At 42.2% G+C, this 23,044-nt stretch overlaps 1 protein-coding gene across 1 annotated transcript in view; it reads left to right on the top strand.

Annotated features, from left to right (window-relative positions):
* Positions 1-12,926, top strand: part of DIRAS2 (DIRAS family GTPase 2) — a 29,737-nt gene extending 16,811 nt beyond the window's left edge. The window contains exon 2 of the mRNA XM_079108962.1: positions 9,675-12,926. Within this exon, the coding sequence (XP_078965088.1) occupies positions 9,711-10,310 (600 nt within the window). The 5' untranslated portion in view covers positions 9,675-9,710 and the 3' untranslated portion in view covers positions 10,311-12,926. The remainder of the gene's footprint in view (positions 1-9,674) is intronic.
* Positions 12,927-23,044: the final 10,118 nt, after the last annotated feature.

The raw sequence follows: 23,044 nt of genomic DNA, 5'->3' as shown, positions 1-23,044 counted from the left end.
AAGGATATTCAAGTGGGAACCTTTTGTGGCCCAGAAAAATCAAGATCCATTTCCCCTAGAATTGGAGCCCTCACTGTCTAGGACAGCCATGATGTTCAGTATTGAAAAGTTCTGATGTTGAATTCTTTAGTGACACACATTTTTATATCGCTTGAGAGTTTGGGATGGGCAGTGCATTTTCTTTTCCTGTTCCTTCCCTTCATCTGCCTGTCTGCATGAAAGTGTTTTAGAAGTGCAGGGGACAGCAATGACAGTTCAGTCCAACCAAGTTCAAGGAGAGAGAAATGAAACTGTGCATCTGAAGTCATCCAGACAGCTGTCCCATGCAGGGGCTGGCTGCTGGTCAGCAGATCAGTGCATCTCAGAGACCCCCCTGCAACACTTCTGCAGCCACTGTGGTGGCACTGTCCTAAGTCCAGTGGAAAATCAGAGACCAACAGGCATTTGGGGAAACCAACAACGTGATGGAGAAGGATCAAAATGAACAAAGAGAGCCAGAGGAATCTCAGGGAAGTGAGGAGAACAGCAGCAACCAATTTCAGTGAGCACTCTCATTCAAATTCAGTGTGGTATCACAGTTCCTAAGATAAGAAAGTGCTTCTATGAAAAAGGAAAAAAAAAATACAGCACAAGAAAGGTTACTGAAAATATAAGGGAGAAGATTCTAGAGGAATCAAGAATAGAAACCATCAACCCGTCATCTAACAGAGGCTATAGAAACAAAAGGTACAGGGGTGAAAATGATGTAATGTTGAAAAATAGAAGATTTCCCTGAGATGCAGATGAAAACCAGGTTTTTACCCTTTCTGCCCCCTCTCTGCAAAACAAGTTAAAAAGTAGTTCTAATATTTCATGGTTAAATGCCATAACTTCAAGTTGAGATAAGTGAAGACCCTAACCCTTTTGAAGAGAATGAAAAAAGTTCATACTTTTCTGCAAAGGAAGGAGAATCATACTGCCTTTGGAGTTCATATCAACAGCCCTGGATGCTAAAGTTAAAAATAAAATGACCCTTAAAATCTGAAGAAGAAATAATTCAAATTAATTTTGGCTATATTCTGAATTTTACCAATTGAGTGAGAGGGGATACACCTAGAAATTTTAATAACATCTGTATTAGCTCATTATTCATTACTGTAATGTAATACCTGAGGCAGACTACTTTATAAAGAAAAAGAAGTTTATTGCTGTATCTAGTCAGCATCCCAAGGTGGCACAGGGCAGAACATGGCAAGAGACAGGGAGGATGTGATTGGGTATGTATGTGTTCAAGTCTATCTCTTACAGAGACACCAGGATTCAATCATGGGCTCCACTTTAATGACTTTATCTAATAATAACCATTAAAAAAAAAAAAAAGCCCCACCTCTAAACACTGTAATCAGATAAGGTTTCTACTCTCTTAATGATTCATATTAAGAATTAAATTTCAGCATATGAAGCCTTATGTGACACTGAAATCATATCCAAACCATAGAACCGTCTAAAATCATTTGTCAGTTATGTTCATACCAAAACATGAAATATATTCAAGGAACTAGACAAATTGAGGATTTAAAAAGTTGGCAACAGAGAGTTATTTAGGGAAAAGATAATTCATAAAAAAATGTGAAATAAAATGTTGCTGACAGAAAATTGCCCTTCAATAACAAAAGTTTGATGGAAGAAGGTGACCTTTCCCCTCCCAATGGAGTCCATTCTACTGTCCACTTTGGTAGTGAAAAATATTTCTAAAATTCTATCAATACTACTGTTGACAAGATTCAGAAACAACCTGTAGATAAAGCATAGGATGCTGACCTTATATTTTAGAACTGCTGGGTGTGGTGCCACCTACCTATAATCCCAGTGGCTCAGGAGGCTGAGGCAGGAGGACTGCAAGTTCAAAGACAGCCTCAGCAATTTAATGAGGCCCTAAGCAACTTAGTCAGACCCTGTCTCAAAATAAAAAAATAAAAATGAGCTGGGGATGTGATTCAGTGGTTAAATGCCTCTGTATTCAATCCTCAGTACCAAAATAAATAAATAAACAAATAAATAATGAATAAATAAATAAAAATTTAGAACAGATTCCAATATTATAACTCAAAACTTTAATACTGGTGTATACTTTAAAGTAGAGCATAACTACCAAAACATCAGATGATAGACTACAAAATGGTTTGGGTATATCTCCTAGATCTCATGTGTTGGAAGTTTGAACCCCAAGGTCATATGTTAATGGAATCTGGAGATGACATTGAAAGGTGGTTAGGATTAGATTCTTCAGGAGGATGATGGCATTGGTGGCTTTATAAGAGAGCTGAAGCTAGCACACTTATTCCGTGTTGCTATATGGTGCCCTGAGCCCCCTCAGGGTGCTGCAGAGTCCTCACCAGCATGAAGGCCCTCCCCAGATACAGCCCCTGGACCTTGGATCTCCAAGCTCAGCTAACTTTTTTTTTGGGGGGGGGCAGGTATCAGGGATTAAATTCAGGGTTGTTGAGCTACTGAGTCACATCCTCATTCCTTTTTCATATTTTATTTAGCGACAGAGACTCATTAAGTTGCTTAGGGCCTTGCTAAGTTGCTGAGGTTGACTTTGAACTTGCGATCCTCCTGCCTCAGCCTCCCGAGCCACTGGGATTACTGGTATGCACCAGTGTGCCCAGCTAACTTTAAAAAAAATTATTTTATTGGTTCTTTTTAGTTATATATGGCAGTGAATCTATTTTGATATAATTATTCCATCATGGAATATATCCTATTCCAATTAGGACCCCATTCCTGTGGATGTACACAATGATAAGATTCACTGTGGTATATTCATGTACATATAGGAAACTTATGTCAGATTCCTTCCACTGTCCTGAGTTAACTTTTATTCTTTATAAACTACCCAGTCTCTGATATTCAGTTATAGCAGCTGAAAACAGACTAAGCCATGAGGGAATGTAATTGTGTTAATTTCATTGATATGGTCTAAAATCATTAAGTCAGGACAGGAAGATCTATTCCAGTCATGAGTGCATGATCTAAAATCGTAAGGGCAAATGCCAGAAAATGAAAACTGATTTCAATATTTTTAACAGCGGTTGTTTCTGAGAAGACAGGGTGGGATAATCTAAAGAAAGGGCCTGGGTTTCAATAAGAGAGCATTTTATACTCTCCTTATATATTTTTAATCAAGTGAATGCCCTGTGTTTTTTTTTTTTTTTTTTTTTTTTTGGCTTTTCTTGAAGTTCACTACTGCAGATGGTTACTAAACATTGATCACTGAGACTTTCTCTGCCCTTTTGGTAAGCTCAGTGGTGTGGGTGGGTCTGGGAAGGTTTATACTGAGCATCCTGAGTGGCCACTACCTCTCTCTCTTCTCCTCTCTTTGAAGACAGGCCTGCCATGCACACCCTGGATCCCAGTGACCCCTGTATCCTTCTAATGCGCTCCCTCAGTTACCCACCACCAACTCCATCCAGGAGCTTTCCCGCTCCTCTGATCTCTACCTGACCTCTTTACCCATTGCCTTAATCTCCAGGTCTCATGAAAGAGAAATCTACATTTCCTGCCTAGTTTCTAGCAATCCCTTCAGTTTTCATCACTGCCACACCCAGGGCAAGAGGACTTCTCCCTTCAGAACCCCACTGTATCATTTATAGGAAACTTTGCTAGTCTTCATTTAACTCCTGTGTTTCAAAACCAAAACTTGGCTTCCTATTTCTTTCATTGCTGATCCTGGAACTAATTTTCCTCAAACTACAGGAGACTGAGAACAAATCCCATTGAACTCCCAGTTTTTTTTTTTTTTTATGATTTCTCTTTTAAATTTTGAGATTTCATTTCTGCGTGATCATTTTAAATGAATGCAATCATTGAGAATGATTGAGATAATCACCTTATGGAAGAGCACAGTGTTAGCCTCTGTAAACTCTCACCTGCATGGAGATGCTCAACATTTCTAGTACCCAGAAGGCAGCTGTCTGGTTGGATCAGGTTGTTGAGGCAGCATCTTTTGTATTGCTTTTGCATATTTGTGAAGGTGTTCATTCAGTGTTATTATTTCTCATAGTATGAATGTCATGGAATTCATGCTTTCTATTGTGAATATTTGGGATGTTCCCATTATTTCGCTATTAGGAATGAAACTAAGCCTCTTACTGTTAATGTATTATTTTTCACACTGTGATCCATGACCTATTTCTCTCTATCTGTGATTAATCTGTCAACATTGTATTATATGCAGTTGATTCTTGCTTCTCTTAGTCTTTTTTTTATTAATAGCTTTACGGCAATTAATATGTACAACTCAGTAGTTTTTAGTATGTTCAGATGGTCTTGAATCTATTGCCACAATTAGTGTTAAAACATTTTCATTGCCACTAAAGAAACTCTGTTCACACTATTGATTACTTTCTATTTCTCCCCAATGCCTGTCTACTGCATATCTAGGCAGTCACAAATATACTGCTGTTTCTGTGTTAGTCAGCTTTCTGTCACTATAACAAAGTACCTGAGATAGTTAACATGAGAAGAGGTTTGTTTTGGCTCACAGTTTTAGAGTTTTCAGTCCATGATTGACCCCTTTGCTTTGGTGGGTCATCATGGTAGGAATACGAAAATTTCAGCTCATGACTGTGCAGTGAAAGAGAAAAAAAGACCAGGTCCCCCTTTGAGAAAGCACTCCCAACGACCCAATGATCTCCCACCAGGTCCCACCTCTTAAAGGCTCCATTATCTCCCAATGGCACTATTCTAGGAAATAAGCCTTTCCCACAGGGATCATTGAAGAACGCTTAGATTCAAGGTAGTGCAGACTCTATGAATTTCAATTCTGCATTGTTTCAAATAAGAGGAATGAAATATGTGTGTGTATGTTTTTTTAACATCTCTTTCACTTGCTCTAATGTTTTTGAGGTTTATCCAAGTGGTAGCATGAATCAGTACTTCATTCCTTCTTATTTGGAGTACTATTTCCTTGTAAGGATATATCATATCTTACTTATCCACTAAGTTGATGGATATTTGTATTGTTTCTACTCTGGCTATTATTTACGATATTGCTATAAACATTCATGTATAAGTTCTTGCATAGTTGTGTGCTTTGATTTCTCATGGGTACATACCTGGGAGGGAAATTTCTGAGTCACATGGCAATTTTATGTTGAACTTTTTGAGGAACTCATAGAATGTTTTACAAAGAAGCATGACCATTTTGCATCTTGACTGGCAAAGTACCAGAGTTCCAATTTCTCCACATCCCTACTGACATTTGATGTTCTCTGTTTTTGTTATTATTTATTGTAGTCTTCTGAGTGGGTAGGAAGTGGTATTTTGATGTGCTTTTAATTTTTTTAACTTGCATTTCCCTAATGACTCTTGATGTTGAGAATGTTGTTGTGAAACCTCATACATCTTCTTTGGAGAAATAACTATTCAAGTCTTTTCCCCACTTCTTAATTGAGTTCCTTTGTTGCTGAATTGCAGAAATTGTTTGTAATGAAATTAATACCACATCAACTGTATGATTTAGAAAATGTTTTCCCATCCTGTGAGTTTTCTTCCTTGATGATGTCCTTTAATTTTGATGAGGTCCAATTTGCCTAGTTTTAATCTTGTTGCTCATGAATGTAGTGTCACATCTAAAAATACTATTTTTTAAAGACAGATAAGAGTCGTATTATTTAGCACTCATGGTTATGAGCTCGATTCAGTACCATCGGAGAAGTTATTTCATCTGTTCCATATCATTTTCCCATATACTCACATCTGTAAAAGAGCATTAATGTGTCTATCTGTAAGACTGTTGTTAGTGGTAAAAGATACATGCAAAGTACAATGAAACATTCCTGAAACATAGTATGTGCTCAGTAAAAATCGCCATTGTTGATATTATTGTCACTGATTATTTGGAAAGTTCACATGGGAAGGGAGTAAGAAGTTGATTCATTTTATGAGACATAAACATTAATGGTAGTTTAAGTTTGGCATGAAGAAGAAGAAAAAAACCCATCATTTAATCCTGGATCACAAAGATTTATGCTTATGTTTCCTTTGGAGAATTTTTTAGCATAAGTATCTGACCTATTTTTTGTCACTTATTATATGGTGTGAGGGAGGGCTCTACTGGGATTCTTCTGCATGTGAACATCCAGCACGTTTGTTGAAAAAACTATTCTTTCTCCACTGAGTTTTCTTGGGAGCTTTGTCAAAATCAATTGATTATTTCTGGACTCTGAATTCTATTCTAGGCCTCTCTATATCTGTACTGTGCTAGTACCACTCCGTCCTGATTATTTTAGCCCCGTAGTGAATTCAAAGCATGCATTCTCTAGCATTTTTCTTTCATTTTTCTCCAACATAAACCTTTCAGTTTTGTTGATTTTTCTCTACTCTTTTCTAATTCTGAGCATGATCTAAATTTTCCTTGGATTCGGTTTGCTTTTTCCTCCCCACAGTTTTAAGGTGGAGGATCAGGTTTCTGCCTCCAGGTCTGAATTCTTCCTTATTAAGGCGCAGGTAGCTGTGATTCCCCTCTGTGCCCTGTTACGGCCTTCTGGCTCCTTTTCCTCCCTCTCCACCTGACTGCTCCTTGGTGACCCTTCTCTGCTTGATCCTTTCTGAAAGAAGCCAGGCACCTGTGCTGGGGACTGTGCCAAGTGCCTAGTCGTACCATCTCACACACCCTCCACGGCGGCCCTATAGGAAGGGGGACTTATCATCTCCACTTATCACTCATGCAACTTAAAGTTTAGGCAACTCGATGAGTCTCTTAATAGCATAAACCGGATTTGGCATCTACTCTTCTCCTTCCACTCTCCCCACTCTCTCCCTGGGGGAGTTCTGAAGGTCGCAGTGCTATTTTGATATGGATGATATCCCTGTATCTATCATTAGCTTGTGAATCTCTGCTGAACTTCTCAATTAAACCCCATCACCTACCAGATGTCTCCCCACCTGCCCTGCAAGCCAACCTCACTTCAGCTCCTTCCTGGCCACCACCTTGTCTCCAAACCTCCTTCCCTTGTCTGTCGTTTGAGTAATAATGCTGGCTCCTTCAGACCACTCACAGATGCTCGTTTACACTAACTTCCTGCCCTGGTATGAATATCAGTTCTATTTCCTGTATTGTTTCCTTTCCATAAAATTCCTTCTTCTGATGGACACGCCTCTCGATCCTCTGCCATCTGGCAAATCCCAGCCCTCAGTGAGTTGCCTCTTGGGCTCCAGGCAGAGTTTGAAGCCCCACTGGGTTCCTCTTCTGCCTTTGTTTATAACTTCATTATTGCATCCACCATGCGGAGTATAAGGTATCCACTCTTGAGTTTTTCTGCTGTCTACTGCACTGAGTTTGCATAGTATGTAGAAGGTATTGTATAAAGCTCGGGAACTAACTGAATGGTTCTAAGATGAAAGAATATTGTTTACAATTGGAATAAGAGCAGTTTGAGAGAGAGGGCCATTATGGAGTTACTGCTCCTGATCTACCTCACAAATGCACATTAAACTTTAGACCCCTTGGCCAACCTGATCCCATTCATCTTCCAGGTTCTTGCTCTTCCTCTTTAGGGACATTATTCCTGACATCCTAGGTTTAATTAGGTTCCTTCAGATCTCTCTTGCAGAATTTGCAGTGATGTAACTTTTAAAATATTTGTGAAATTATCTTTCTTTATTTCTCCCTTCTCCACTTGATCTGAACTCTGTGAGGAGACATGTTGCCGAGGTCTCACCTCTGCACAGTTGTCTCCTGTCCCCTGGCCTGGAGCCTGGCCTCTAGCCAAAACTCAACTGATATTTTTTGGACAAATGAATAACAGTCACCATGATTCTTTTTTGGTTAGTAGTGGCTATCTTTATTTGGTTGCTAGTTTCATTATGGAGATGCCTTAGCATCACTGGTCACATATTCTGCAAACTCATAAAGAGCAAATCCTGTGGACCTAGAGATCTTTTGGTGACATTAGGATTTGGGGCTTGTTAGGAGAGGTTCTCCTTCAGTTAGATTCTTAGATTCAGTTCTGGAGTTAAATACCCATAATACTAAATAAGTCCGAGTGAGAAAACTGGCTTCCAAGCCTCACTTTGAGAATGCAGAGGGGAGCTTCAAATCAGATTCCATATGTCATTGATTCTTTTTAAATTTATATTATAGGACAATTTATTTTATTTGTCCCAATGCTACACTCTTGGGTTGATCTTGATTATTTCATAAGCATTGACTACACTTCATCCAACTCTTAAGCAGGCTCCCTTTTAGTCTTTTCTTGCTAATGAACTTCCTGACATCTTTCTATTTCCTCTTTTAGCATAGATGCTTCTTCAGTTTCTTGGTGGGTTTAGGATTCCAAAGTATACACAAGAACAACTGAGGATCTAATCGAGCCAATTTGTAGGCAGATGTCCATGTTGGAATCAGAAGACAGGAGGTTGCAGTTGGGACTTTGGTTTGACATTCTGTCTGCCAGGAGATGCACAAACCTATTTCCTTCCATTGTTAATTATGTTTAATAATTTTTACTGGACTCCAAAAATGATTTTGCTCAGCAATGCTTATTAGTATTCCATAATTACTCTAAGAATAGAAAAGCAAAAATGAACACAATGCTTGTCTGCAGAAATGAATGGACTCCAGGATTCACATCAGCATTACCTCTCCGTTAGTTTTAAAAATATATGTATTGCAAAATTCTCTGTTTTTGCACGATAGGTCCTTCCTTGCCAAAGAGGAGACAGGATCAAAGATATTTATTGATTTAAAAATGAAGAAAATGCATGTACAATTCCCTTAGACCAGGGGTCATGTTTGTGATGGAAGGAACTTCCATTCTACTCAATTTTAATAACTGCTAATAAGTCGTTTACATAGATAGGCTGGTGACATTCAATTCATATGATTCTCTAAAAATAAAACACATCTAATCATTTTAGGTTTGATGAATAAAACAACTATCCAAGTTTCTTAGTTAACTTTTAAGTCTTTCTACTTGGTGGAGACAGTCTATGCCACAGCTTGAGTAATGTTCAGGACACTATGACCAGCCCTTTGTACAGGCAGCCTGTGGCTGGCCTGGCCTCCATAGTGCTTTGGTTGATGTCCCAGCCTTGCCCCTCACTGGCTGAGTGACACTGTAGTCCTGAGTCCTTCTGTGTTTCATCATAGCACATCAGAAATAATGACTCCAACTTCTGCAAGGTGGTGAGATTTCATGAGTTCACATGAATGCTAAATAAATATTAAGAGCTTCCTCATTTCCTCCTCCCAGTATTTGAAAAAAATCACACATTGTTATGACCAGTATATGCTGTGTGAGTATGTGTGTGTGTGTGTTTGTGTGCACACGCGTGTGTTCGAGGAAGGCATTGGTGAATTTCCATGCCCTTATCTTGATTCTGTCCCTCTTGGGCTGATTCTGCATCTTCTCCCTGGGCAGAGGGTCTGTGTGTGACCAAAGATGCTCAGAGTCAAGATCCAATAAGGAGAAACAGCTGGTTCCATGTAGCTACTGAGTAGATTGGCTGCCCTATGGGAATCTGAGGATTGGCCATATTTATTGGATATAGAATTGTAGGTGTTTCTAAATGAAATCTGTTCTTACACTGGAAGAGTGAATGCAAACTGTCAAAAAGAAAGCAAAGCAATACTTTTAAAAAAATTCTTAAATAAATTAACTCTCTTACACATCTGGTTCCTTTGCCAGGTGTCTCCGGGTTGACAGTTGGAGCCCTCCAGCAACATGCCTGAGCAGAGCAATGATTACCGGGTGGCCGTGTTTGGAGCAGGTGGTGTAGGCAAGAGCTCCCTGGTCTTGCGGTTCGTGAAGGGCACATTCCGGGAGAGCTACATCCCAACGGTGGAAGACACCTACCGGCAGGTGATCAGCTGCGACAAGAGCATATGTACCCTGCAGATCACCGACACCACGGGGAGCCACCAGTTCCCCGCCATGCAGCGGCTGTCCATCTCCAAAGGGCACGCCTTCATCCTGGTGTACTCCATCACCAGCCGGCAGTCCCTGGAAGAACTCAAACCCATCTACGAGCAGATCTGCGAGATCAAAGGGGACGTGGAGAGCATTCCCATCATGCTGGTGGGGAACAAGTGTGACGAGAGCCCCAACCGCGAGGTGCAGAGCAGCGAGGCGGAGGCCCTGGCGCGCACGTGGAAGTGTGCCTTCATGGAGACCTCGGCCAAGCTCAACCACAACGTCAAGGAGCTCTTCCAGGAGCTGCTCAACCTGGAGAAGCGCAGGACCGTGAGCCTCCAGATCGACGGCAAAAAGAGCAAGCAGCAGAAGAGGAAAGAGAAGCTCAAGGGCAAGTGCGTGGTCATGTGAGCGCCCTTCCGGCGGAAGGAGCCTCTGCTGTCCCCTGCCTCGCCCCTCCCCCACCCACGTGCAACCATTGTCAGGGCAGCATGTACGATGCCCACGTGTTAAACACTGCATCTGACCGAGGCACACGCGAGTGTCCTGAAGAAGGCGTTCCACACCACCCCCAATAACAGGCCACCCCTCCCTGGAGTCGCAGAATCTGCTAGGCGGTGACAACGAAAGCCAACACGCTCAGCATCCCGGGGAACTGCAAGAGGTGACAAGTCATTTATGAGGGTGGCTTTTGCCATTAGGAGGCAGGAGGACTCATACCCTTCAAAGTAGGATAAGCTGAGAGGACTGAATGTCATCTCCATGCACGAGAGAGCGTGTTAACCCGGAGCTACCGGCACTAACCCAAACCAGCCATTTCTCTGCTCAGAAGTCAATTACATCTTTGGGGGTAGCGATCAGGCAGAGGAGGTGAGAAGACCTGTTGGTCCAAAGTGGACCACGGTGGTTCCCTTCCGTAGATTTTTAACTGGGTTAAAGATAAAGTAATACAGCCTTCCCCAAAGGATGTTCATCCTCAGTTAATTTCCGCCCCAGCTACCCCAAGGGGATGTATTCACCTCCTGTAGACCTAGTTAGCCAGTACCCTGTTAACCTATTATTTATTTTCACATACAAGGATGAGTTCTCTAATAGTGCCCTGGTATGTCAGAAGTTCTTCAATTTTTGAGTAAAGATATTGTGACATTATTATTAAAACATCGCAATAATGTTCCTATGTCACTCTTTGAGGGTTTTAGAATGTGAAGTTTCTTTCCTTTGACCTGTGAGAACTATAACTTCTACCCCTCAGATTTTAAATTTAAGCAAATAAAGTAGCTATTTTTAGACTTTTTCCCCCCTCCAAGATTTTTATTTTTCTCTTAAATAACTTGATCTGTACCCAGCTGGGTAACAGCCAACAAAGGCCATTCAGTGACCAGAAGCACACCATTTTTCTAAGTGACATGAGCATGTATATGCTACACTTTGCACCTCAATGAAATATTTTGAACAGGAGTTGTTCACTGTGTTTTTGATGACCTATCCACATCAGAACTATATTCCTGGAAAATGCTTTTAATTAATAGTAAATTCTCTTGCATGTTCTATTACACATGTCCTCAAAGAGCTGTTCAGTGCAGTATTTGTTAATAATTGTTCACCCTAGACACAAGTCTCCTCTTCTCCTAATGATTGTGTGTGCATCCTTAATACTTCAAACCAAATTACAGCCCCTGCTGTTTCCTCCAGGAAGCTTGGGAGGTGATGGTGGCCACAGAGAGGCTCTGAGCAGAGCTGCCTCAGCTTAACTACTCTGCCATTGTGGAGTCTGCCTGGGCTCTGCTTCTTGAAAATTCCCACAAAGCCTGAGTTTCCCTGTTTCCATTGGCAGAATGCATGCCTGCCCCAACTAGTGGACCATCCTCTTGGCAGCCTGAGTGGGTAGCAGTACCACGTGTCTTGCAGAGGGAGTCTTCCTGGATGTTGGGCACTAGTGCCAACCCTAGGCAGGGCTTCCAGCTGGAGATGTTACACATACTGCCTTCTGCACCTGCTATTTTTATGTTCCCTCCTATGCAGGGTTGTCATGGCCACACGGACACCTTCATCCTCCAAAGCATACCTGTGCTCTCAATATTTCCTAGTCTCCTTTAGCTCTTATTCAATTCCCGTGTCTGGTCTTATCCCCTTGGCTCTACCAATGACTCTCCCTGGTGATGTGTTTAGTGTGTAGGAGGTGACTTTGAGGAACTTTTGGTTTCAGGGTCTTACCATCTGTTTGGGATTCTAGAACAAAACTCCCTCATCTTTACCTGGGGAAATGTTCATGCTGAGAAAAGGAGCCAGCAGGGAGCTCAGAGCCTTTGGGGGCATTTATAGGCCCTCTTTAAATTCCTCATACAGGTGCCCTCTGTTGCAAAAGGCCATTCCATAGTATTCCATAATATTCACAATGAGATCTAGTTGTCAGATTTTCTGGAACATGTTTTTCAACATGTCCCTACATTTTTTTTTTTTTCTGTTCTCAGAGATTATTAGTTTGTCACTCAAATGTGAGGGAGGTGGAAGAAGTTACAGAACTTTATGACCAACAGGCAATGTGTAGAGTTGGGTGGGTTCTTTCCAACAGTAAAATAGGATCTTTGCCACCAGTGGCAATGTTAATAAGGCTTTTATTGTGAGTGCTTCCTGCCAAGTGTCCCATTCCTTTCAATCATGAGTCACGACTTCTTTTAGCCCTTTAAAGCCAATTTCTACATGTTTGAGTATTCAGGGCTTCATCAATTCGAGGAGCTTATAATCTCTGACAATCTGAGCTCACTCAGGATACTCGTCATTCCTTTGTGTTTTGCCGGAGAGTTTATAGGATAGGAAGGCTGGTGAAGCCTTCATCCCGGGGCTGCATTCTGCCGTCATTTTCTGTGAACCACACTGAGGGTGTGGATGGTTATGTCAACTTCGTCTTTCAGAAGCTCCCCAACTGACTTGGGGCTTGAGGAGTTAGTATTGGAGCAGATAGATTTTAGCATTTGTTTGGTCCCATCCCCAAATATGGAGTTGTGTGGTTCCTGAGAACATTCCCTACACTGCGCATGGGTACAGAAGTTTTTAACCCAGTCCTAGAAAGTTATAAAACTCAAAATATTGCTTTGAAGATGGCACTCTGGGATTAAGCATGGGGCTCCATGAGTTCCCTTCTGTCCCCACTGGTCCCCTCTCCATCCAGTGACAAGCCATTGGCATGCATACAATGCAGCAAGACCAACACAAGAGCAATATTGAATTGTTCACTATATCTAAAATTATATATATTATATAACTTATCTTCCTGCATTTTTGAAATATTAAAGTAGTAAACTGTACATATCTGTAAGCTAGTATATTTGTTTCACTGTTTGTAATATTTAAGAAAGGCTCATTCTTTGTAGAACAAAATATGTACTAAATATTTTAAAAAACTGCTCTGTGATACTTTTTTTTTCTTCTTCAAAATTTGTAATGTGTTGCTCCTACATAAGCTCTCTGGAAATAACCATAACTAACAGGACACCTGTAAATCCCTGAAGACATCTTGGAATTCAGTAGCCCGCAGACCGTCTGTAGACAAAGTATTTGCAGAGCATGACTTTTATATGTGTGGGGTATCAATATGTATATTTATATTAAGGTGTATCTATTGTTACAATTCTGTTATATTTTATTTACTCTGCGGGTCTAAAAATCCCCCTTGCATACAAATTTCTAGTTGCAGTGATGTTCTGACAATCATGGAACATATTACAATAAAGTTTCAGTTAATGATGTCCTGGCTGGGTGGTGCTGACATTTCTTGTCCTTAAGTGTGTGGCAGATCTGTGATGGTCTTCACTGGCTGCAGCTGTGTGTGCTGGCCAGCCTATGATGGGATGTCTTGGCTGGGAAAAGGCAGCTTACCTTGGGGGTGGGGAAATCCTGCTGATCCTTGTCCCTGGGTGTAAATGAAGCTGATATTCCAGTCAGGGTCAGGTGAGAGAGAAAGGGTAGTGGGGCCCACTTGGCTCAAAATAGGAGGGGAGAGAAACTATTTTTTCAATTCTGCACCAGTCCCCACTCTAGGCTACGAAATGGGTTTGTTATAAAAAGCCACTAGCATTATTCATGGGTATAGTTACTAGCTGGTCTTTGTTCTTCTTTCTCCACACTATGAAATAAGGCTTCATTTTGGCAACAGAGGAAAAGCAGATCAGAAACTACAAAGTCTTTACTCTGCCATTGAATGACAGGTGACCACAGGCTCTTGGATCCTCTAAGTTTCTGTGAAATGGGAATCACCACTTCTGCAGGGTGGGGGAGACTGAAGAGGAGCTTAATGATGGTCATAAAGCCCTTGAAACTGTCTTGCCACGTGCTGAACTTCCAATGGAGACAGACCAAACCTGCAGACCACAGGGCGCTACCTGGAAGTTCACTGCAGTGTGAAAATAGATCGATGCCAGTACAGAAACCACCAGCAGCTCAGTGTTTCTTGAAGCCTCTTCAGCAGCCTCTGGTCTTATTCTCTGAAGGCCCCTCCACACACTGTTTCCTTTCAGTACTTTTCTCTCCCCTATCAGTATTGCTACATTATTCAGAGTTTCCCATTTATGGAGATAATTACAATTAGCAGGTCCCATTAGGCCCCATTAAAGGACATTCTGGCACTTATTAAACTTTAATGTGCAAATGAAGCACACAAGGCCTGGGAATCAGAACCGCCTGAGACAGGGTCTGGTGGGACCTGGGATTCTGCATTTCTGGCAGGCTCCCAGGGGTGCCTGTGCTATTAGGTCCACAGACTGCTCTTCTTTTTATTTCTTTTTCCCAATGAGAAATTGTATTTTTTTTTCCGTATTTTTATTGGCTTGTTTTTATTGGTGTATTATTGGTGTACATAATGGTGAAATTTGGTGTTACATTTTCATACATGTACACAATAGAATTTGACCAATATCATTTCACCTTCGCCTCCCCTCTGCTCCTCCCCCTGCTTCCTTCCCTATAAGGATCTTTGAATTTTCATGAGCTCTTTCCCCTGCCCCCCCAACACACACACACACACACACACACACACCTTTCTTTTCATTTTCCCTCCCTAGCTTCCTCCTGAGAAACAATATACAACCCTTGACCTTCTGAGTTTGGTGTATTTCATTTAATGTTCTCAAGTACCATCTATTTGCCTGCAAATGACATAATTTTATTTTTCTTTATAACTGAATAAAACTCTACTTGTTTTCCAATTTTGCTGCATGTTGGAATCACCTGGAGAAGTTTTGCTAACTATGGACACCCAAACCGCTCCCCAAAAATTATGATTTAGAGGCTCTGAAATATGGATTTGGCCTCAGGGTATTTAAGAGGTCCCAAGTGATTATGGAGTCAAGTTTAAGAACCACTGCTATTAGCCAAATTTCACTGGGCATCTTGCCAACACCCTAAGCCTTTTGGGGTGGTACGGGGGCAGGTGTTACTTATAAATCAAGTTTCCCTTCAGTGAATATTTTCCAGGTAGCAAATCAGTGGTATTGGTGTGGGAGCATTGGTCTCCTGTATTAGAACATCTCCCAATGTTATGACTGAGAGAAAATTCTAATTCTAATTCAGGCACAGAGTTTGCACCCACCTGTGCAACCTGGGAGGAGGTGCATTAGTGCTGGGTGTAAGGTGATGTCATTTGTGTTGGATCTGAGCTGCAATAGCTGTTTACAGCGTCCAGCCCTCACTCTGACCCAGTCTTGGTGTGGCACATGCTCTCTCCCTGGAAGCTCCTCAAGTTCCTTTGGTGCCTGGGAATGCAGAAGACCAATGGCCCTGCTTCACTGCTGCCATGCAGCTGTGGGACTACGTTTGCCTGGTTCCTTTGACTCAAGGGCCTAGCTCTGCCCAGCCTATGCTGCTACCTTACACTGGGCCATGAATGCTCAGGCCTTCATATTTTCACATGTTTGGATTGTTCTCATTTGATTTGCCATCTTCATTGAACTTTTCTTAACTAAAAGAGGTTTTTATCTATCTTGTTCTATCACAAGTCTTGACAGGCCCAAAGAGGCAGGCATCTGTCTCAGATATTTTAGTATCACTTTTATGGTCAAGTACCCTAATTATCTTTATTACTGTGACTATTATTGGTTTCCTTTTATTAACTCCTCAGTCTCTGCCTCAAGCAACATGCAAGGGGTTAGTCTAGGTCACAGTGAACTATTGCTCAGTCATAAAGAAGAATGACTTTATAACATCTGCCAGTAAATGGATGGATCTGGATCTGGAGTTACACAAGTCAAATAAGCCAATCCCCCCAAACCAAAGGTTGGATGTTTTGTCTGGTATAAGGAAACGAACCCGTAATGTGGGGGAGTAGAAGTTCAGTGGATTAAACAAAGGGGAATGAAGGGAAGGGAGGGGGTAGGAAACGGAAAGACAGTGGAATGAATCTGACATAACTTTCCCTTGTACATATATGAATACAGCACAGTGAAGCTCACCATCGTGTACATCCACAAGAAATTAATTAAAGAAATACCTATGGGTAAAAGGCAGAAGGATCAATAGAGGGAAGGGAGCCGGGGGTGGGGACAGGGAAGGGGATGAAGAGGTACTGAAGTCAGGAAAAGAATAAGATGTATTCCATGCTCGTATGATTAGGTCAAAATAGATTCTACCGTCACATATAATTAAAAAAGAACCAACACAATAAGCAAAAAGGAAACCAACATTTTCCCACTGAACATCAGCAGGCATCATTTTTAATGAGTTTAAGATAAAAGAGAAATAAAGTAGAAATGAAATCTCTTCTTAATTCTAGCAAAAGGTCCAGATTATGGTTCTTGCAGTCTTTTTAATAACAAATACGCATTGGCATTCAAGAAGTTCCTCTCAAAGTGCTCATTATCACTCGGTGCGTTCTCACGCGTGAACACACGATGCACCACCATGGGAAACAGCCCCAAAGGTACGTGCTACAGGATACCGCCCACTCCCATCACAAACTTAGGATGCACATCAGGAACTCAGCGGGGCTGGTTGGAAATGGGCCTCCACACCTCTGGCTTATATTCTCACGGATTGGCCTTTCCTTTCTTGTCAACTTTCACCTTTAAAAATTCAAATAAGAAATGAATAAGGTAAATCTTTACAATAGAAATAAGTGAAGTACTATAAAGACTGAACTTACCAGAAGCTCATAGTGTTTATTTTTTACATCACTTGGACATTTTTTCCTTAATAATTTTAATTTTGATCCAACTTTTTATTTATTTGCAGTGCTAGGGATCCAGTCCAAGGCCTTACCCATGCTAGGCAAATCCTCTGCCACTGAGCTACATTCACCGTCCCTAACTGTCCTTCCCTCTGTCAGTGTGGCTCGAGTTTTGCCAAATCACTCGTCAGTAAGTTGTTTCATAGTTTCCAAGGAAAAGGCAATGAAATATTTTTCCCCCTATAGATTTTTCAAACGTGAAATATAAAACTAGTTGACTTCCACAGAAATCCCATTGAGTTCCTCACAGTTGTTTTCAACTGCTGTTCCAGTGCGGTGGAGACTTACCCCCCGCCACCCAGAGTGACCCGGTAACCTGGTAACCTCGTACCTTTCATTTCGGCAAATGGGTTTTAAGTTCATGATGTCATAACAAACTGACTCTCCCTTACATAGAGTCAATCTGTCAATCTGCTAGTAGAAGAAAGGAATCCATGGCTTCATGAAATCATGAGCTATTATGCACTACATGATTCAGAACCTCCATTCTAGGTGGTTCTAGAATGTGGGTGTGGGTCACATCCTGGTGATCCAGGATGATTGCTGTTACTCGGTTCATCAAATCCTCTGTAGGCTCATGGCTAGTGCTCAGGCACAGAGGGAAACCTCACACTCCAAAGCATTTTTGGCATCGTAAGGGTCAGGTGCTTAAGGGAGAACCTGAGATACTCGAAAGGAACAGCTTAAGATTTCAGATTGTAGCAACTGGACTCATAACACACAGTCAGTTATTTCATTTGACTTCACAAGCAAGTTGAAAGAGATGTAAACCCCGAGTCAACCCTATTCACAAGACGACTGCAGGTGGCTGGGGATACTCAGAACAGATCCAATCTTTTTGGGAGACAGTCCGCTTATGAATTTGGGGATGTGTTATTAAGAAGGGAGACATGGTTGTTGAAGTTCAATGGCTGCTTTAACATGCAGGTTTTATTATTAGTTAGGTACGATGAAACCAATAGGTCAGGAGTTGACTGCCTTTGAAAAGTGAGTTGGTGTTAAGCTTTGGAAAAATAGTGAGGTGCCCCCCAAAATCTCATGTGTGAGACAATGCAAGAAGCTTCAGAGGAGAAATGACTGGGTTCTGAGAGCCTTAACCCCATCAGTGAATTAATCACCTGATGGGATTATTTGAAAGCAGGTGCAGTGTGGCTGGAGGAGGTGGGGCACTGGAAGTGTGACTTTGTGCTATATATTTGTATCTGGCAAGTGGAGTTTCTCTCTTTCCCTCTCTCTCCCTCCCTTTCTCCCTCCCCTCTCTCTCCCCTTCCCTCCCCTTCCCCTCTCTTTCCTGATCACCATATGAGCTGCTTCCCTCTGCCACACTCTTCCGCCATGATGTCCTGCCTCATCTTGAACCCCAAGGAATGGAGTCTGCTATGTGTGGACTGAGACCTCTGGAACTGTGAGCCCCCAAATAAACTTTTCCTTCTCCACAGTTGTTCTGGTCAGAATTTTTAGTCATAGCAGCAAAAAAACTGATGAAAACGGTTGCTCAGTCCCTTCTGAGTATCCCTGGCCAGTATCACCTGAAACATGAAAACAGGGTCCACTGGGAAGTCCCTTCATACTTTTGGGTCCATTTTCCATCTTCGTGTCCTGAACTGTGCCAGAATAATCAATCTCTTATTGTCACTCGCAATGGGCTAATAGTCCTCTGAGTTAGTTTTCTTTCTTGGTAGAAATGGATGACCAGTAAGAGACAGTGACTATGCACTGAAATCCAACACCCTTGTGATTGACCAGGAGACCTGAGAGTCCCTAGAACTCACTGCTTCCTCCTCACATAGGGGCTTCCCTGTGGAGCTTGGTCAGCTGTACCATTGTCAAGGGGTTTGTTTTTCTGGATCACAGAGCATCCAGGGGTCCCAGTCCTCTGTGTAGGGGGACTTCAAGTGAGCAGAATACTGGCTCTCCAGTGTGGAGGAGGGTGGTGGCATTGCCGCACCTGGGGATGCTCATCCTCACCTCGAATCATCCCCTTAGTCCCTTGCAGTCAGGAACCAGTACCTACGGGGTCACAAGAGATTATGGTGCCTGTTTCCCAGGCCCCCAGTCAGTAACTTGAAATGGACCGTGACCAGAATATTTCCATCTTGAAAAAGTCGAGAATTCAGGGTCTTCTCTCTCATTTTGGGGGAGCTTGTGTAAGCACTCATCACACACTATTGCTTGCAATGGATGCAGAGTGGTTTTTTCCTCTTCTCTTTGTGTCCTTCCCCATACCCTTCCTCTCCTGGTTGATCGTGATCTATCGTCATCCTCCTATCACCCAGAATCTTCTTCCCTGGTCTCCCAATGCCTCAGTTACCAGGGTGCTTTTAAGCTCATCATTAGATATTATATTCTAAGAGTTAAAAAATTTATGCATTCACAAGCCATATAATGATGTTTTAGTCAATAGCAGACCACATATATGACGGTTGCTGTGGGGGGATCTTAGCCACGTCCCACGTGGATGAGAAAAGGGTTAACTGCTGGAGGATGGTGTTGGCTATAACTCAATCAATTACCCTTGAACTTATCTAATCAATAAACACATAAGAGCCAATACTCCTTTTAAATGAGCGGGGGCATGACAGGTCTGGCTATACCAGCTCTGGTCTCTAGCAACATGGAGTCGCCCAGCTCTCTTTTATTTATAACACACAGGTAAAGGGGGCAAGACTGAGAGTAGTTCTTCTGTGATGGACAGGATAGGGTGGAGTTAGGGGAGCCATTCTCTTCTGGGGACTATTCCAGAAGATGGAGCCACTCCCACACAGCGTCACATGCTTCCCATCGGTTCCTAGAAGTCAGACATCTACGTCCCAGGGCTCAACCTAGTCTGATTCTGCTAAATAAGGATGGCTTCCCACAGGTTGTCTCGTGATTAGGATAAGGAGATAGAGAGGGCTTAGGTGGCCAGAGCAAGATGGCAAGTGAGCAGGTCGGGCAGGGCCAGAACAAAGGAGCATGGAGAGGGTCTTCTGATGAGGGCAACTTCCTGCTTGATACAAGCAGGGGACACAACCAGACAGACATTTCCATACTCGTGCTCCTAAGCGGGGGATCCAAAAGAAAAACTAAAACAGACATGTGGACAGAGGGCACAGCAATTAAAAATAGTAAGGAATGTGTGGACAGGGAAAGAGATAAGGAAAGGAGGAAATTTCAGAGATCACAGAAAGAACAAGCCAACATCCCCCCGACACACACACTGGATTCTAGCTCCAGGGCCCCTCTCTTCAGAGAAGTCTGTCTCTGTTGCTTTTGTTAAAAAAAAAAACTGCTGCTTGCTTGCTATCTCTGTGTTTTAGTTCACTTTTTTCACTGCCATGACCAAAGGATCTGAGTAGCACAATTATAGAGGAGGAAAAGCTTATTTGAGGGCTCAAGATTTCAGAGGTCTTAGTCCATAGAGGGTGGGCTCCATTCCTAGGGGCTCGAGGTGAGGCAGGACATCATAGTGGAAGAGCATGGCAGAGGGAAGCAGCTCACATGGTGATCAGGAAGCAGAGAGAGAGAGCAACTCCACTCTCCAGATACAAATACATACCCCAAGCTACAGCCCAATTCCCACCTCCTCCAGCCACACCCTACCACTTCAGTTACCACTCAGTTAATCCCTATCAAGGGATTAAATCACTGATTAGGTTAAGACTCTCAGAACCCAATCATTTCTCCTCTGAACCTTCTTGCATTGTCTCACACATGAGCTTTTGGGGGATACCTCACATCCAAATCATAACACTCTGTGTCCTGTTCCTCAATTCTTTGCTGAATAGAGGCAATGAACCCAGCACCCCCAAATGGTGACAACAGAACGGAAAACTTCCTATTGCACAGTGACAGGGTAGCTGTCCTAATATCATAGCTCAACACATTTCTCATTGCTTGTGGTGATGCTGGTGTAGCCAGACTTACCTAGATGCCAGTTGTATTATAGTGTAGCACATCTGATTACATAAGGTGCACGCATGATCCTGGGGACGACAGGCTGTGGGCTTGTGTAAGCATGCTCGGTGATGTTCAAATAAGGATGACGAGATCGCCATTCCCAGAAGCTATCCCTTTTTTAAATGACATGGGGCTGCAATCTTGAGAGCCAGTAACCACATGATAAATATTCATGGGGCATTTTGAAAACATTTTTAGAAGTATTAAAAAAAAATGTAAAATATTGTTTAACCCAGTTGGCCCAACATTGTACTTTCAACATATAAACTAATGTGGAATCCAAAAGAAACAATCTTATGCCTAGAGGTTGCCTTTGCAGCCTTAATTAGTAGTAGATTAGTAAAAATATAAAAGCCCAACGCAGCATAGGGCAGTGTGTGCACTGAACCATGAGTGACTTTTGCAAGAGCCATCCAGAGGCTCTGTCAGTGACTTAATTATCAAAGCAAACTTAAATTGGGTTCATGAAGTCAAGAAAGTGTGTTTTATAGACAATGCATTTTAATGGAAAAGTTTTTCTGGGTAGTGCTCAATTAAGCCAGGAAATTAAATTACTTGGAACACTCGATTAATTGAAGACTCCTCTTAATTGAGATTTTTTTTTTCAATCACATTTAAAACAAAAAGCTTTGCAGTGTCTTTAGAGTAGGGGTGTTAGTTTCTGCTGTAGGTTTCAGGTAGAGAGAATAATGTCCAAGCCGTCAAGGGCTGTGATTGACAGCAGACTGCAATGCCAGTTTCCTCGCTTACCTGGGAGTGATGATAATATCACCGGGATTAAATGAGACTGCAAAGAGGGAACAGATCTGGCACGGTGTTGGCTTGTAGTAAACACTCACTGTTCTGCAGTGATGATCACATCCGTCCAAGGAGGGCTGGGAGAGAGCCTCCGTCACCCTGCCTCGTGTCAAACCCCCACTCGTACTTCTTTTCTAATTGTAAGGTCATGCTTTCTGCTAATGAAGGGGGATAAAACTAAAATGTGGAGTTTAGGATTGCTTTGCTATAAACATTCTTTTTTAGGTTGCGTTTTCACTGCTTCCGGCCACACTCTTTCAAAATCCTCTGTCGCTTTCATTCACGCGCAACTCAGAATAGCTGCTTTCAGGAACTGCTAAATATAGGCAGTTCAAAATAGCCATTTTTATCCTTCCCTTTAAACATTTTTTTTTTTTTTCATTCTGAGTTCTTTGGGAGGGAGTTTGCAAATCCTGTGACTCCTTCTGAAGTCAAGAGGACTGTCAGTCTGGCTGGGGCCAGGGGCCACCTTACTGGGGGCCAGGGTCTTCATGAAGGATGATACCCCCTCCAAGAAGCATCAGGGCAGTGGGCACCCACCTCCAGAAACCTGTGCTCATTTGCATATGACAGAAACCCCCTTGTCAAAGACTTCAGCAGGATTTTCTATGGCGGCTATTAGCAAGTCTTAGAAAAGCATACCAGGGTTTTGGGGATTTCTCTGGATTTTTCCACCTTGGTTACTTGCAAAGATGATGCTGTAGCACCAGCAGCTGTGCCATAGCAGGGGAAAAATGAAGGGGAGAAAAGAGCATCCCAGCTCCATCATCCCTCCTTTATAGGAGCTTTCTAGAAGCCCTGCCTAATAACTTGGATTTATATTTCATTCACTGGCACCATCTAACATGACATCCCATCCACAGCATCTGCAGAGAAGTGAGAACATCCCTTGCTGAACTGGGCACATTGCTGTCCTCAGTGAACCAGTATTCTGCAAGGACAGGAAAAAGAGGACATGGGCATGGTCTCTTTCTTATCTACATCGTCCTGCTGCAAACTGTGTGTTCTCCATATCCACGGGTTCTTTATTTCAGGATCAAACTGGTTCAAAAAATCTACATCTGTACTGAACATGCATGGACTATTTTTCTGGCCATGGTTCCCTTAAGAATACAGTGCTATATTAGGTATAAATCATCCAGAGATGATTTAAAGCATATGGGCAGGTGTAGGTTATATGCAAATACCATAC

The sequence above is a fragment of the Sciurus vulgaris genome (assembly GCF_902686455.1).
Source record: "Sciurus vulgaris genome assembly, chromosome: 13".
Lineage (NCBI taxonomy): Eukaryota > Metazoa > Chordata > Mammalia > Rodentia > Sciuridae > Sciurus > Sciurus vulgaris.
Note: the sequence above shows the minus strand (reverse complement) of the source record. Positions and strands in the feature narration are given on the sequence as shown.